The 16,240-nt window shown below is 46.7% G+C and overlaps 1 protein-coding gene across 4 annotated transcripts in view; it reads left to right on the top strand.

The window, feature by feature from the left end:
- DCLK3 (doublecortin like kinase 3) overlaps positions 1-16,240 on the top strand; it is a 37,657-nt gene that overhangs the window by 15,096 nt on the left and 6,321 nt on the right. For all 4 annotated transcript variants that reach the window (XR_004676778.1, XM_034991894.1, XM_034991892.1 and 1 more), the window contains exon 3: positions 14,625-14,757. Coding sequence is in view for 3 of the 4 variants with exons in the window: in XM_034991894.1 (XP_034847785.1) it covers positions 14,625-14,757 (133 nt within the window). In the remaining variant the exon portion in view is untranslated. The remainder of the gene's footprint in view (positions 1-14,624; positions 14,758-16,240) is intronic.

Genomic DNA, 16,240 nt, shown 5'->3' with positions numbered 1-16,240 from the left:
CGTGTGTGTGTGTGTGTGTGGTGGGGACGTGTGTGTGTGGTGGGACGTGTGTGTGTGTGTGTTCTAGAGAGAGGCGCACAGCTACAGAGGAGCTGTAATTTTTCAGTCTCAATACATGAGTTATTCATTGGTGTTGGTTGCAACTTATATTTAGATCCTTTTCTCTTTTATGACTTCAGGGAAAGCCCGCTTTTTTTTTAAATGAACTTTTTTTTTGTGGTGGTATGGCTCCTTTAGAAACTGCCAAGAACTCCATATTTGAGCCATCTTTTGTGAAATAGGTTAATATCTTTTCTGTCCCGTGGATACTTTGTCAGCTTGCATTTATCAAAATGAACAGGTCTGTCACCTTTATAAGCCATGTTAGTCTTTTTTCTGGGTGAGTGAAGTTCAACATATTGTTATGTCAAGTCTAAATGCTCTCTAATGTCAGTGTTTTTGGCTTTTCAGACAGAGTTCTGGATAGTGTTGGATTTGGCAGTGGGCTCATTGTCTGGGCTTAGAAGGGTGTCATCTCTCAACTTGCTGGTCTGATAACACATCACAAACTTGCTTGGTCTTCTAAGACTTACTATTCCTAAATACCACCGTGGTGACCACTGTCTCTCAATGAATGTTCTTCAGTTGCCTTTAATTTAGTGTTTTGCGCTTGTGCTGAGCTTTGTATTATCAAAGTGATTGTTTCTTTATCCTTCAGTAGATGGCCACTTTCTGTATTAAGACCTGACTTTGCTAAACTTAGGAAAGTGATTTCACGTTAGAACTAATATCTGACTACATGAGTGATTATAACTGTTGCTTCTTTTAGAGACTTTCTGAATGTGCAAAGACTCTTTATGAATATAGCAAACTTATCAAGTTACTTTAATCAACAGAAATATTAGTGTCTAATAATTGGGCCCCGGGGTACAATTTTAGGCCTGTATTACTGACTTTGTCTATTTGTACTGATCACACTTCCTGATAAGATGCTAGCACTCCTCTTCCCTTTGGTTATTTCGACTCCTGAGATCTTGCAAAAGAAGTTTTAATTAGGAGAATTTCCAGCTTGCAGAAATGTTAATTGCTTCTCCTGCCAGTATGTGCCTCCCTTGGTGGGGTCGGAATGTGCTGTGTGTTGACGGGGCCCTGGGAGGCAGGGAGGGGGTGGAAGGAGCCAGAGAGGTGAGGATGATGAGAGCAGCCCACGCAGGGTGGGAAATGGGCAGGCCAGGCCCCTGATGGCCGAGAGCTGCGATATTGCCTACAGCAAAGAAGGCTGAGCGAGTGGGTGGGGGAAGACGCTGAGGAGAGGTCAGACAGGAGCAAGGTCATTTGAGACCATCTGTCCCAGAGGAAGGGCAAGAGAAGGGACAGGTTCCCGCTCTGGAAACAGGCTGAAAGGAAGGAAATGGGCAGCAGGCACAGTGGCTGCAAAGTGCTTAGAGCAGAGACCCTCGGAATCCAGGGCAAATGGTGGTGGGCAGCTGTAGGGTCAGGTCACAGCTCATCAAGGATAAATGTGGTACTCTTTCTGGCCTCTCGTGGGTTCTGGGAAGGAACAGACTTTTCTAGGTTTTTAACTGCTGAATGCAACTAGGACAAGGCCGTGACTGACGTCCCCAAGGCTGGTAAGGAAAATCTGGAAGGATAAAAAATGGCCCACCACACTCCTTGCCCGTTCTCCCTGGAAAAGAAACCTATCCAGTCATTTTGTTCATTTTAATTCTCTAAGTTCTTTTTTCCACTTCTACTTGGATGCACAAGAAGGACTCAGTGCTTAGTGCTGTGAGCGGGTCTGCGATGCACAATTCTCCCTGGCCGGCAGGACTTCTCTTTTTCCAGCTCCAGCTTCAGTCTTCTTTCCCCTTAGCATCTAAGACAGAGGCGTCCAGGTCCTCTCCTTAGCGGCCCAAGTATTCATGAATGCATTTATATACTGATTGCGTTCACTAAACATTTGATGCCTATGAAGCATATCTCGTTAAGGTATACTTAATGAAATCAAGAAATGGGGATTTCAGCGATAATAGGAAATCACGAAAGAAAAAGTGCAGTGATATAAGCCTTTCGGTCATTGGCCAATATTGATCAAGTTTGTGAGAAGACAGGTTTGTAAGAGACCATCTCAAGAATCCCAGAGTGAATTCCAGCAGGAGACATCAGAGTTATGACTTCAGGCTTGTATCAGTGAGAGTGGCTCGTGGTCTCCATTTTAACAGTTTCCAGGAAAATAAAAAGTATCCATATAGTAAGTGAACCCACATATTGTCTAAGGCTTGACCACATAGCCAGAGGTTTCAGGAAATTTCTTAAAGTCTTCAAAATTCTAGATACTGGGTCATTTTGATAACTGAGGTTTTCCTCTGTTTGTTCCTTCTGAAAGAGTCACCTACAAGGGTGGATGTCTGATAATTTACCATTTAATTATCAGCAACAGAGACAACTTGAAAGCATGATTGAAAACGTTGCTGAACGTTGCTAAATCACGTCTAAAATTGTGACTCCATTCCCCCAAGGAGTCCTGAAGTTCAGGTCCTTTAGTAAAGGTGCATAACAGCAATCTGCTAATGTCTTCTTAATACTTGTGTTCATGTGTGTTGTTGCTGCTCTGAGTGATTTCTTGTGAGCTATTCGAGGATCTAAGATTAAGTTTCTTAAAAATCTGTATTTTCAAAATGGCCTTAATCTGAGGAAGCAAATTGGTGAGTCCCTTCAACGAGTGTCCAGGGTCTAAGATCTGGTTGTCTAATTGCAGTAATCTGAAACCCCTGGCTCTGTTCCAGGTTCTTCCAGATGTCCTGTGTGTTAGGGGTTATGTGAGGATATGGAGAGGAAGGCTAGAGAGAGGGAAGGAAGGAAGGAAGGAGAGGGACAGATTAAAACAGATAAAGGCACAGAGATAGAGATGGGGCGGGGCAAACTCAGCTGTGGGTCTTCCTTTTCCCACTTTCTCATTCATTAAACCTTGCCGACGTGATTGTAATGTTCTGACTGGGCCTTCTGGCTAAGGACTCCGTAGACCTGGGCATTCTGTGTGGATGCCGATATACCGTTGATCCCCCACCCCAACCTTTAATTTCTAACTACCGTTTTGGGCAAGGAGACTCCACTTTTCCGTATCGAGACAAAACTCTTAAAATCCCTTTCAGTCAGTCGGATAGAATATATAGAATCAGGTTAAAGGATGATTTGTCTAAGAATCTCATCTGGGCCACATGCTCAGGCATTTGACCCCAGGTGCCTTTTCAAGATGGTAAATTTCCCCTGTAGGAACCATCTCTGATGTTTTGACCTTGTCAGATTCCAGGGCACAACTGGAGGCCCATGAATAAGTAATGGTGACCATGACAATAGTAATTCTGTTGGTCATAACTTTGACTTTCCTGGGTAGGACCTTGACCTTGGGAATTTTGATAAATTACGTGCACGGCCATACCGTGGTGGGCTTGGTGTTTCATGTCAGTTCATTACCTCTCCAGGAAGGAGTTGGAGGCAGAAACATAGAGATGTGTGCCCATGGAGAGTTTGCATCCAGAGGAGCGGGGTGAATTGTCAGGGCTGAGCAGAGGCTAAGGAGAGGGAGAGGACACCCTTCTTGGCTCTCCTTGGTGCCGCGGAGCTACCTTCCTGCTGCCATGGGACCATGTGACTAACAGTGGGGTAAATCAGCACTTCTTAAATCGCCATGTGCACGGGAATCTTGATAAGATGCAGATGCTGATTTAGTGGGTGTGGGAGGGGCCTGAGATGCTGCATTTATAATAAGTTCCCAGGTGGTGCTAATGGTCTGCAGAGCATACCTTGTGGAGCAAGGGCTCAAACAATGAAGACATCTAGTTGTCTCAGTGACAAGAAGCCTGGAGACAAGTGGTTGCAGGGATGGTTAATGGAGCAGGTCAAAGATCTCAAGGCAGTTTTTGCCATCTCCCTCAGGGCCCGCAAGTGTCTACCACGCTCCAAGGATCACATTGTCACACTCACATAAATGGCAGGAGAAATAGGGGGTGGACTCTTGCTGGTGTTCTCCCCTTTCTAAAGTGGAGGACACTCTGGCTCAGGAGCTCCTCAGCACACTTCCTGTTCTATCTCATTGGCCAGGATGGGTCCCTCAGCATGGGTCTGGCTCAGGGTCACTTGGGGGGTGCTGCCACATCCTCCCTCTCTCTTCTCCCCATCTCCATTGTGGGGTCACGGGGATGCTGCCAAGTCCTCTTTCAGGAGATCTGGGGAACTGCTGGATGTAGGACAAATCTGGGAGACTACAGCTTTCAGGAAAGCGTAGATAAGAAGTGCCTGCCAGGTCTCTGTTTCCAGAATCACCCAAACTTCATGGGTTATTTTTCTGGGTCTCTAGGAGCCCCCCAGCCTCGTAGAAAGTTGGGCCTCCTCATTCTGTGGTACAAGGCGTCTCTCAAATGCTTTCCCTTCCTCTCGGCCTGCTTTTGTTTACCCTGCCCTGGTGGGGACATAACAACCCTGTTATTCTGCATGCAGACCCCCAGTCCTCCTGCCCTGACCCACACTGTCTCCTCGTCCAGCTGTGGTTGCCTCTGGGATAGCCATGCCCTTTGTTTGGGCTTGGTTACCACATGTGTGGGGGCGGGGCTCTCGGATAGGGAACGAGAAGGGTCCTTGCAAGGGACGCTTCTTCAAGGGCTGTGCCAAGAATGACCTTGGGGTTCCAGCTACCCTCCTCCGCCGGTTTATCTGTTTTCAAGTTCAGATTTTATGCGTCAAGTTTGTTTTTTACCTGCAGATCAAGCCCCGCCCACATCCACGGGTGTGGGGGGCAAGTGAAAGCCGTTTAGCTTTTAGGTACTTAGGTGTGGCTGCAAAATGGTAATGTTTCTAGTATTATTTTAGGTAAAACTTTGGTTGTAACAAATGTCAGGGACTCAAGGTGGTGAAGGATAGAATCAGGGAGACTGCAAAAATCTTCCCTTCCTTTTAGTTAATTGATTCAAAGGGACTGAATTACACCTGTGATGGGGAACACATGGTGCTCGCTATAGACCCAGCACTGCTGCAAGCCCTTTGCTCCTGCTACCTGCTGTATACACCCCGTGCAGTAAGTGCACTTACCTCTCTTTACAGGGAAGGAAACTTAGGCCCAGAGAGGTTGAGTAACTTGCTCAGAGTCACACAGCAAATGAGGAGAAGTGGGATTTGAACCCAGGACCCTTCCAAGCTCCTGGACACTCTGCTAGACTGGTGCTTGGTAGATCTTAACATTTTTTTTTTCTGTCCCTAAATGCTAAAACAGATGAAAGAGATCCTTTCTTGCTGCATGGTTTCAAATTCTGGTAGATTGTAGCATAGCCACAGAAAGTTAGGTCTGCATGGGAAGTCTAGAGACCTCTCCCATATGGTAGGTGATGAAATAGGCTCAGAAAAAGTCAAGGTGGGGACCATCTGGCTCTTTTGGTGTAAGCAGAGCTAAAACAAAAATCCAGGTAATTCCAGTCCTACTTCTGAGCTCTTTTGCAAAACACATGTTGACAGTTCAGTTGCTTGACTGGATTAAATGATTTCCTTAGAAAGTTCAATGCTGAATGTGGACTTTGGTCCCTTGAGAGCTGGGGGTTGGGGGGGGGGGGACCTGCCTGGGTTCCAGTATCAGGAAGACTGAGAAGCTGGTGAGGAGGAGCATACTCTTTGTGTTTCCATGCAGAGAGAGAGGAGAGTATGGAAATCACACATTAGTCCAAGCATTGGTTTGGAAACATCCTGCTAGTTACCTCAATGGTCTCTTTTTCGGGGGGTAGTCACTTTAGTCTGAACCTGATGGTGATGGCCCTATTTCTCTTGTTCTACACCAGGATTCTCCACTGACTGTTGGCGTTTGGGCAGGATGACTCTGCTGTGGGGGCTGTCCTGGGCATTGTAGGAGGTTTAGCAGCTTCCTGGCCTCTACCCACTGGGTGCCACTAGCATCGCCCTGAGGTGTGATAACCAAAAATACCTCCAGACGCCGTCTGGTATCTCTTGGGTGGTAGTAGAGGACTGTCCCTGGAGAATCACTATCTATACTTGTTGCACTGAGACATTGACTCTGCTCCCACCTGATTAGAGCCCACGTCCCATCAGAGCACGCACAAACTTTATTGTCCTGTCATTTTAGCACGTTAGTCACGATTCTGTGCACTTTGCATTTTCATAGAATTCTCACATCAACCCTCTGAGGAAGGCTTCATTACTTCCATGTACACGTGGGGAAACTGAGGCTACACCACACCGAGGGGATGGCCGGAGACCCCCCAGCGGGGGGTGTCTGGCCACAGAGCCTGGGGGGTAGTCCCTGGATGCCGTGTCTTTTTAACCCAGTGTTGGGTGTGGATGCGGAAGAGTGGAGGGTGGACTGTAGATGTTTCCTGGCTCAAGTAGGGTGGGCCCGTGGTCGGCCACTCACTTCAGGTCACCACCTGATTGTCTGATGTGATGAGCATCTCAAACTCAGGATGCCGAAACCGGGTTTCACACGGAACCTGCGCCTCTTCCAGACTTCTCCAGCCCAGAGCACGGCTGCATCATCACCTAAACAGACGTGCTCTCTCCCAACTTAAGAAAACAAACCTTGTTTCCTCCACGTCCCCCTCAGCTACTACCCCACTTTTATGAACTACATACCCCACCCCCTGAAAGAGGTGTCTGTCCGCCCTGTTTGCGGTTTTCCACGTTCTGTTCCATCCTGAACTCCCAGGCGGGCTCTCACCCCCATATTGGGCTGCAACCCCCCTTCTCTGTCACATGGGGCCCCCACCGGCCCAGCTGCTGGTGGCAGGAAGCTTAGTTGCCCCAGAGCCCCTTTCCTCACCCTCCCCGTTCAAACCTTCTCTTCGCCCTTAGGATGGCACTTGTCCCCACCTCCACTCCACCACCAGAGACCAAGCCACCATTATCTCCTGTTGGAACTATGGTAGTGGCCTCCTCACTGGTCCTCTCTCTTCCTCTAAAGGCCATCTTCTCCCAGAAGCCGGAGTGATCTCCGAATGTAAACCAGACCCTATAACTCCTCTGCTCAGAGTCATCATTGGCTTTCTGTCACACTCAGAGTAAAAGCCAAGTTCATTTCTGTGAGCTCCAAGGTCTTGCATCATGTGGCCTCTGGCTTCCTCTCAGCGCTCCACTCCAACCGCTTACTCCGTCACTCTCTCCACTCCTGCCCCTACTTGCTATTCCTACATCGGGCCAAGCAAGCCCCTGGACCTTTGCACTTGCTATTTCCTCCACCTGAAAAGCTTTATCCTCAAATTTGAATGTGAGTCACGCTTGACTTTTTTCAAATGTTACTTCCTCAATGAGTCCTGCCTTAACCACCCCATTTAAAATAGCAACCCCTGCTGTTGTCAATTCTAGCACTGTCCAGTAGAACTTTCTGTGATGATGGAAATGTCCTGTCTCTGCACTGCCCAGTACGGTGGCCACTACTACATGGACACTTAAAATGCACCTCGGGTGTCTGAGGAACTGAACTTTAAATTTTGTTTAAAGTAAATAGCCACATGTGGTTATTGGAAACTATACCAGACAACACAACCTTTATTTCACTTTTTCTTTTTTTTACCACACTTATCACTGCGGAACACTACATACTCATTTGAATATTATTTATTAATAGAAAGAAGGTTTATAAGAGCAAGGACTTTACCTGTTTCATCCACTGCTCCTAGTACCTAGAAAAATATCTGGCAAACCGTAGGCATCTAAATATTTGTTGGGTGAATATCAGGTGCTAATGAAGTAGAAAAGTACCAGATGAGGCCTGTCAATTGGCCTGTCGTGACCGGTCCCAGGGAAGACTTTGTTTCCACTGATGCTTTCAATCATTGTTTTGCATTACGCTATCTTTGGCTGTTGAAATGTAAATTGATTCTAGGCACTGGTATTTTGGTATTTCAGTGTGAGTTGCTTTCTAAGATCATAAAGTCCTCATAGCCAGTTGAAAATGGAAACTTGGAGGGAAAAGGCCAGAAGGACCATGAAGGATCAAGTAAGAAGTAGGCTTAACCACATCTGAATTTTTCTTGGCTTGAGGTGGGGGCGGGGTGGGGTGGGGTGGGGTACTACTTGCTGCTTGGTCTACACTCTGCTGCCATCTTCTGTTCAGAGATGAACATTGCAAGGTCACATTTAAATTGAGGTACCATTGAAGGACAGGAGGCTGTTAATTGTTCAGAAAATTAAAGATTCCTCTTGAAGCTTTGAGGCCCTCCAGGTGTTTTATGGGTGCTTATGTAAATAATAGAGACCACCTGGATTCAAATCAGGGAACTTTGGTGTGGCTGGGAAAGGGGGTGATGGATGCAGATGGATCAGCAGTCCCAACAGTGCTGTGTGAATTCATCTCTAACACTCTTGCAGTTGGAGGGCAGCTGAGAACCGAGCTCTGGAAGGAACATGACCCAGAGCAGTGAGACAGAGAAATGGAAATGTCAGTGAAGCAGGTTCAGATGTGGGCACAGGGGCTATGGGCCAAACCTGGCCAACCCGGCCCACGAAGGTATAGGGAAGGAAAAAAACCCTTTTGTCTCCACCCTCCTGGGTTCTTTGGCAGGACCCTGGAAATTAAATCGAAAAAAGACAGGCTAACAAGAGAAAACCAGACGGAGGGCATGAATGCAGTACACACACATGGGAGGAACTCTGGGTGAGTAACTCAAACAGGTAGTTCGAAATTGGGGCTTTATAGAGCATCTTAAAAGAACAATAAATTTTTAGAGAAGTGACAAGATAAAAGAAAAAGGGTTTCTAGGATTTTAGGGGCAGCAAATTGTGGCAAGTAAAATCATGGGAAAACTAGTGGAAGATAGGAGTTGTTTAATAATCAATATGTCAAAGTGGAATAATTTGGGGTGGCATATTCTGAACCCCTCAAAAGGCTCTCTGAGGAAGGGGCATCAAAGTGGGACACCGAATGGAGTCTTTGGCTGTCTTTATGGCCACCCAGTGCCCCATCCACTGAGAGGCCTGAGGTCCACTGTCCTGATCAAATTACACGTGGAATGTAGTGTTCATTTCTGAGCGTTCTTTGTTAAAAGAGGCATCGATGAAATGGAGATCATCCAGGACTTGACTGTGCACACGAATCACCCTGGGGGCTTGTTGACACGTAGGTTCAGGTTCAGTGGGTCTGGGCAGCCTAGATCTCTACCCAGCTCCCAAGCGATGATGGTGCTGTTGGTTCAGGCAGTGAACTTAGTGTAGGAAGGATCTAGAAAGGGGTGATGGTCAGGAGAATAGGTCTTACAAGGATCAACTGGAAGATCCTCAGATGTGAAGTTAGAGAAACCAGAGGTGACTTGGGGATCATGATAACTGTTTCCCTTTGGGATGAGTATGGCTTTCTTCAGTTCCCTCCCCGAGGGCAGACTTAGACAACTGTGTAGGGGGTGGAATTTGGAATCAACACACGGGTGAACCTCCTCACAAGTTAAACTGGCCACAAATGGGATGAGCTGCCGGTTAAAGTTGTGGGATCTCTTCCATGTTGAGATTTCAATCAGAGGTGAACAGTCGTTGGTGGGAGGGTGTTTTACACACATTCCCATCTGGGTGGAAAAGCTGGTGGTTTCAGAAGTCCCTCAGATGCTAGGAGGAAGAGTTATCCCGGGAGGATGTCCCTCATTTGATTTCACGATTAAGATAGGGAATTGTTCTGAAGCCAAGAATGGGAGGTGCCTGTAGAAACAAAACAAAATGAAACTCACACAGTCAGTGCAGGACTTTAAGTATAATTAAGCTGCTCACGTAGATGAAATAGATGAGAAGCCGCAAGTCACACGGATGGCTCTAAAGGATGTGACGTCCCTACTGAGAGTAGAAGCTGGAGACAGCAGAATTAAAAACACCGGTGGTCTCGAGCCGCTTTCTGGAAGGGACAAACGACTCCACAGATCTTAACCAGCCCCCGGGCTCAGCGTCTGCTGTGGGCAGTGCCGTGGGGAGGATCCCGAGACACAAGGAGCAGGATGAAACCGCGAAGAGAAAAGAAGCAGCATACCATGTGTTAGAAAGGCCACGGAATAATGTAAAACACGGATTTGGTGTTTGGAAATGCATGCCTCAGCATGTGGGCATTTGACCTAATAAATGTGCGAAACAAAAGACTGAGTTTCCACCGTGTTGAATCTGCTGGTCCTTCAGTGGAGCCAGGGTTTGGAGTTGGGGGTGTTTCTCTGAGGAAAGGACTAGTTTGTTATTTCTCTTGGGGGCATATTTTATTTTGGTGTTATCAAGACAGCCAGATGCTTTTCCTGCTGATCATTTGGTTGGGAGAATACAAATATTTGTGGGGGGACATATTTTTTCAGCAACTACCCAGCAAATGTGATTAATGTAGATGATCCAGCTGGAAACTCTAGTAGGCACCACACTATTTTGTTGTCCTCCCCTTCCAAATGCGATCTTCTAGTCAGTTATTCTAATCATTACCTCCCTGTCTCCTTCTGGGCCCTATCTTTCTCGCTATGCAGACCACAGACGAATCGCATTTTTGTCTGCATCTGTGACTTTCCCTTCAGTTAGGTTAATTAGGGAGGCATCGATTAGGTTGCCTGCGGTAACTCAGACTCCGTAATGAAGATACATTCTCCTCTAAGAGCAGTAAGCTCACTGGCAGGATCCAAAGCAAGTGCAGAGAACTTACTCTTGTCTGGGGAAACCGGAGAGGGCGTGCCCTGTATTCCTGTGCCCATGGTTCTGTTGGTGTACAGGGAGAGCCGGTCTTCCCATTGCCCTCGGCCCCCCAGGCCCTGCTAGGAGCATTGGCAACCTCTGTCCCCATTCCAGGAGAGATGTGAGAGCATGTGCCTGCAGACAAGTTGGTAATTTCTCCTATAGGTGGTCCCAAGGAGCCTCTCCCCCGGGGTGTGGTCAGCCAGCCTCATCCCTGTTTTATCATAGCTCAGTCATTAACAGCTCAGCTCCCCTTTGCCATGAGCATTCAGATTCTATGATGAGATGCAGGGCAGGCAAGAGCTGAGAGGGGGCTGGAGCTTTCACAGCACAGGATGGACCAGGGCCCTGTCCGATATAGGGGCCTTCGGTTTGGACAAGGAAGATATCAAGGACAACCTCCCATACTTCTCATTTTCTCTGAAGTCAGTCCTGCTCTTTCGAGGTTACAGAGGCTAAAATAATAGGGTTTACTTAACAAACACTTATGTCATGCTTCTTAGGTGCTGGGGTACTGTTTATCCCACCTTACAAATGTTAATTCATTAAATTCTCACCACACATCTCATTCACATCTCACTTTACAGATGAGGAAGTGGGGGCATAGAGAGGACCAGTGACTTAGCCAGTTACACCAGTGAATGGTGAGCTGGAGTTTGCACCTGGCTGTTGGGCTTTAGAGTCTGTACATGTAATGGGTGCATGATGCTGAATCGTCCTGCAAAGGGTTATTTCAGTGCGGGACATGAGGAAGCCGCCCAGCGCCCCCTGCTCCCGGAGAACCAGAAGCAGGTGGACCTGAGGCCGACCTCTGCCAGGAGGGGACAGAGCCAGTCACCTCGACCCTGATTTTACCGATTTGTTACAAAAGGGGCTTTTGCCATCAATCCCTCAGGTGGTGCTTGGTCCAGCAGGGGTCCCTCCAGGGGGGAAGGTGGCTGTGTTCCTGGGGGCACTTCTGTGTGACCAGGATCCCCAGAGCACTGGCTGGCTGTCTGGGTTTCAAGGCAGCCATAGGGGCTGTAATTATTTTTTAAGTGGAAAATAAAAGTTTTGTTGAGAAAGGTGCCTTGGAAAAAACTCCAAAGTATAAATTTACTTAATCTTATATTTAACAAAATTTATGTTTTAATTAAAAGTATGCATTAATTTCTTCCCCCCAGCTTTATTGAGGTATGATTGACAAATAAAATTGTGATATATTTCAAATGTACACCATGATGATCCAATCCAATACACATACACATTGTGGAAGGATTTCCACACTCAAGTTAATTTCCCTGTCCATCACCTCATAGAGCTGCTTTGTTTTTTGTGGCATTTTTTTTTTTTTCTCGTAAGGATGTTTAAGATCTCTCTTGGCACATTTCAGGTACACAATACAGAATGATTAACTACAGGTACTATGCTGTACATTGGATTCCTAGAACATATTCATCTTACAACCGAATGTTGGTACCCTTGGACCACCAGCTTTCCCCAGTCCCTGGTGACCACCGTCCCACTCTTTGTTTCTAGGAGCTGGACTTTTTCTGTTTGTTTTTTAAGATTCCACTCTTATCTCTGCCCTCTATGGATAAATTCCCCTCTGGGCCCGAGACCTTGACAGCCCCCAGCTTTGTCCTTTCTGTTGGGAGGAAAGGTGCCAGGGAGGATGTGACGACAGGTGCACCTTTCCCAAGAGGCAGACGACAGGAGGGAGGAAAAGATGCCACACTTGCAGAATCTACCATTCAAAGCTCCCTGCTAGAGATTGCGTGGGCTGCTTTCTGTGAACACGAGGTCAGAAGGATGGGTAACAAGGCTGCTAAAGGGGCTCGGAACGCCTTCCCGGTAGGGAACCAGCATCTTCCTGGTGTGCACAGACCAGCTGCCAGGGGTGGCTACCTGGATTGCTGCAGAGTGGGGCCCGCGCGGGGCTAGAGCTGGAAGTAGGCAGGTACCACCGGGCTGTGATACCTCGCTTCCTGCCTCCCGGGAATGAGGGGCTGTGGGAACCCTTTGGCTTCTGCCTTTATTTCTTGGTGTCCTGAGACTTGGTCAGGGGGAAGGCTGTTGCTCTGAGTCTTAACACTCTCTGATGTTTGGAGGCCAGACCTCCTGTGGGTCCCTGTTTTATCATAGCTCAGTCATTAACAGCTCAGCTCCCCTTTGCCATGAGCATTCAGATTCTATGATGCCTTACTTGTTTGGGTACCAACTAGCGTTGAAGAAGGTTGGAGTTCTCATGTGCCCAGTGATTTAATCTTTCCCCAGAGTGGAAAAGCACCTGCGTAGCAAGGAGGGAACCAATGCATCTTTCACTTACTGCAAAATATGCTAGGTTTGCCCCCTCACTGTTTGTTTTTACGTGAAATAGAACATATCTTTACTTATGTCGTGTCTTGCGTGGTGGTCTAAATACCTGCTAGGCTCACCTCTTGAGATTCATTTCTTTTAGGTGAAGACCCACCTCTTCCTAACACATCATCTAGCATGCAGATACCTTGAGGGAGAAGGAGGACAGGACACATTAGCTGGGCAGTGGGAATTGGTTTACCAGTGATCAGAAAGCTGGCCACAGGAATTTGTTTGGAAGAATGAGACGCAGGTGGGATCCATTTTGACGAAGACAAAGGAGAGCAGGGATTCTCCGTCTTCATTTCAGAGTGAGGGTCATGTCTTTTCTGTGCTCTAAAAATGACTGATTTTCCCCTTCTCCAAAACCTGGTGGAAGTGGGGTCTAAAGAATCAGAACTACTTTCACTTTCATGCAAAAATGTTAACAGAACCCAGTTGGTCTGTTCATATATATGTATATGAATAATATCATATATATATATGAATCATATATATATATGAATAAATCCTTATTTAGTAGCATTAATTCTGTATTATGTGGAAACAAGGACAACCACCTCATCCTGCTTTGCCTGTGACTGTCCTAGTTTTTTTTTTTTTAATTAATTTATTTGAGAGCAGGGGAGGGGCAGGGGGAGAGAGAGAATGTCAAGCAGACTCCCTGATAAGCTCAGAGCTCAACACAGGGCTCGATCTCACGACCTGAGATCAGGACCTGAGCTGAAATCAGGAGTCGGACGCTTAATGGACTGAGCCACCCAGGCGCCCCAGAGATTGTCCTAGTTTTAAAAATGAAAATCTCACATCCTGGGAACCCTTCAGTTCCTGGCGGCCTGGGACAGTTGGTTACTTTAGAGGAGGACTTCGCAGGGTAGATTATGGACATCGATTGGAACTCCTGACACAAGCCTAATTGCGGGAATTGATTACCTCCCTCCCCTTTTAAAGGAGAAAACAGAGGCTTAGATGAATAAAGAAATTGGTCCAAGACCATCCAGAGGCAAGTCTTGGATTTGGAACTAAAGACTCCTGGTCTGTTTCGTCCTTAAGACCTTCCCCAGTCCTCAAATTGGGGTCTGTACCTAGCGTTTCTCCACTGCTTGCTTACTTCTTCCTTCTAATTTCTAGTTCTTTCCCTTTCTTTTTTTTTCTGCCCAGATTTCACATTCCCCAGAGACATTTTCTAGTCCTCACTAATGCTAGTCAGTGCTCAAAATATCATTGATCCTTGTTCTAACTCAGTGGTGCCCAATAGAAGTTTCTGTGGTGATGGAAAGGTTCTATATTTGCACTGTTCAATATGGTAGCCATTAACCCTCAATGGCTCTTGAGCACTTGAAATATGGCTAGTGCATCTGAGAAACTAAATTTTCAATTTGATACAAATTTTAATAGCCATCTGTGGCAATATGGTACTACCGTAGTGGACAACAGAGCGAATCTAACTCATTGGTGTTTTACTTGAAAATGTGAGTATCCACCACTGAAATCAGGTTGGGTTTATCAACTATAAGCTCAAGTGGGTTTATCATTTGCTTATCCTGACCTTGCATGCTTGTTGTCTCATTAGTTTTTCTTCTTTGTTCTCATCACAATTTTGGTGATTTGGAGATTTTGTTTTCTTACAGGTTCAGCGAAATGAGGACAAATCTACCACCTTGAAATTGGCTGATTTTGGCCTCGCAAAGCATGTGGTGAGACCTATATTTACTGTGTGTGGGACTCCGACCTATGTAGCTCCTGAAATTCTTTCTGAGAAAGGTACGTGTTATACCTTGCTCCACGGGACTCTGGTTCACTGACTAACAACTGTCTTATTTTTAACATTTAATATTTTTCAATATGGAGCAATCAAAAATCTCAGAGTTGGCACCAGGCTTGCACTTGGATTTTAATGGAGATATTTGAAACAGAGCTTGACCAAAGCATGTGGACTTTTTCCTCCGCTGGGCTGCCCTTACAGTGGAGGGATTGGGGTGTGTGTGTGTGGGGGGGGCAGGAGAGCGAGATAAAAGATGACGGAGAATTAGCCTGGGAACTCAAACAAGGAAGGCCATTTGTGCCACTGACCCAAGGCTACCTGTAATGGGAAGAATTTGAAGCAGTTCTTATGGTAATCGGCTTAAAAATTCCTCCTCCAACTTTGCATTTTAAGGAGCAAGGTGTCCCATTTCCAACCCCATGAGTAGTATTTATGACCAGTTTGTATATTATACGAGGATCCAGTGGACTGTTTTAGTGACACACTCTATGAAGTACATAAAAAGGAAACCGTTATTATTATTATATGGCTCCAGATATATGAATGTCTGTTTAGCCGCCACTGTAGCACTTCGGGAGAAATCGGTCTAGGCGTCATATGTAAGACGGGAAAGCTCTGGGTGGGTTGTGGGGTTGGTGGGGAGAAGGGAGAGAGTTCCCCAGCCGCAGAAGCATCAGGGAAGGTAAGACGGGGAGACAGGAATATGCACTGGGGTTGGGTGGTAGAGCCATCGAGAAGACTGGTCTCGGTGTTGCAGAGGGCAATTTAGTTGGTTGACCAGGTTGAGTCTGGATTCTCCACAACGGGGGAGGCTGAGCAGAGGAATTTGGACTCAGTGTGGCCGGCAGAGTGGCTAAGGCACTGTGGTGACAACATAGACATTTTTGTGGAGGCATCAATGACCTGGGTAAAAGAAGGAAAGCAAATAGTCTCCCTGAATGCTGAGGGAAACCACAGCCTTGGTGCTGACACCAACTAAGGCTGTTGGAAAGCTCTTTTGGGAGATGGGGCGGATGGGTTGAAATTTTAAACACAGGGATTTGGTAGAGGTATGAGGATGGATGCATGGAGTTGTCCACTTGGCAGGGAGGTCAGGCCCTGGGCTGAGCGGGGGCTTTTGAGACTCCTCAACTCGGAAATGGCAGCCCGTGCGGGCGAGATAAGGAGCTCCTCATGATGCCAGCAAGGGCAGCCGGGGACAGACTCTGGAGGGAGGCCCAGAGTTGGGGGATGGAGAAGGAAGGACGGGTTAGCAGGGGACAAGGCAGTGGAAGCAGGAAGAAGACGAGGAGAGTATGGGGTCACAGAGGTCGAGGGGCACATTTCAAGATGGGAGGCCAAGCTAAGCCAGACCCTCCTGAGTGTGAAAGGTAGTACAGAGCTGAGAAAAGGCCAGTAAAGTTGGCCAGAAAGAGGTCAGCAATGATTTATTTCTGTAATATATATATATATATATATATATATATATATATATATATATAT

Source organism: Mirounga leonina, unplaced genomic scaffold, assembly GCF_011800145.1.
Source record: "Mirounga leonina isolate KUSES-001 unplaced genomic scaffold, KU_Mleo_1.0 Mir_115, whole genome shotgun sequence".
Taxonomy (NCBI): Eukaryota; Metazoa; Chordata; class Mammalia; order Carnivora; family Phocidae; genus Mirounga; species Mirounga leonina.
The sequence above is the reverse complement of the archived record's forward strand: the minus strand, read 5'-3'. Positions and strand labels throughout refer to the sequence as shown.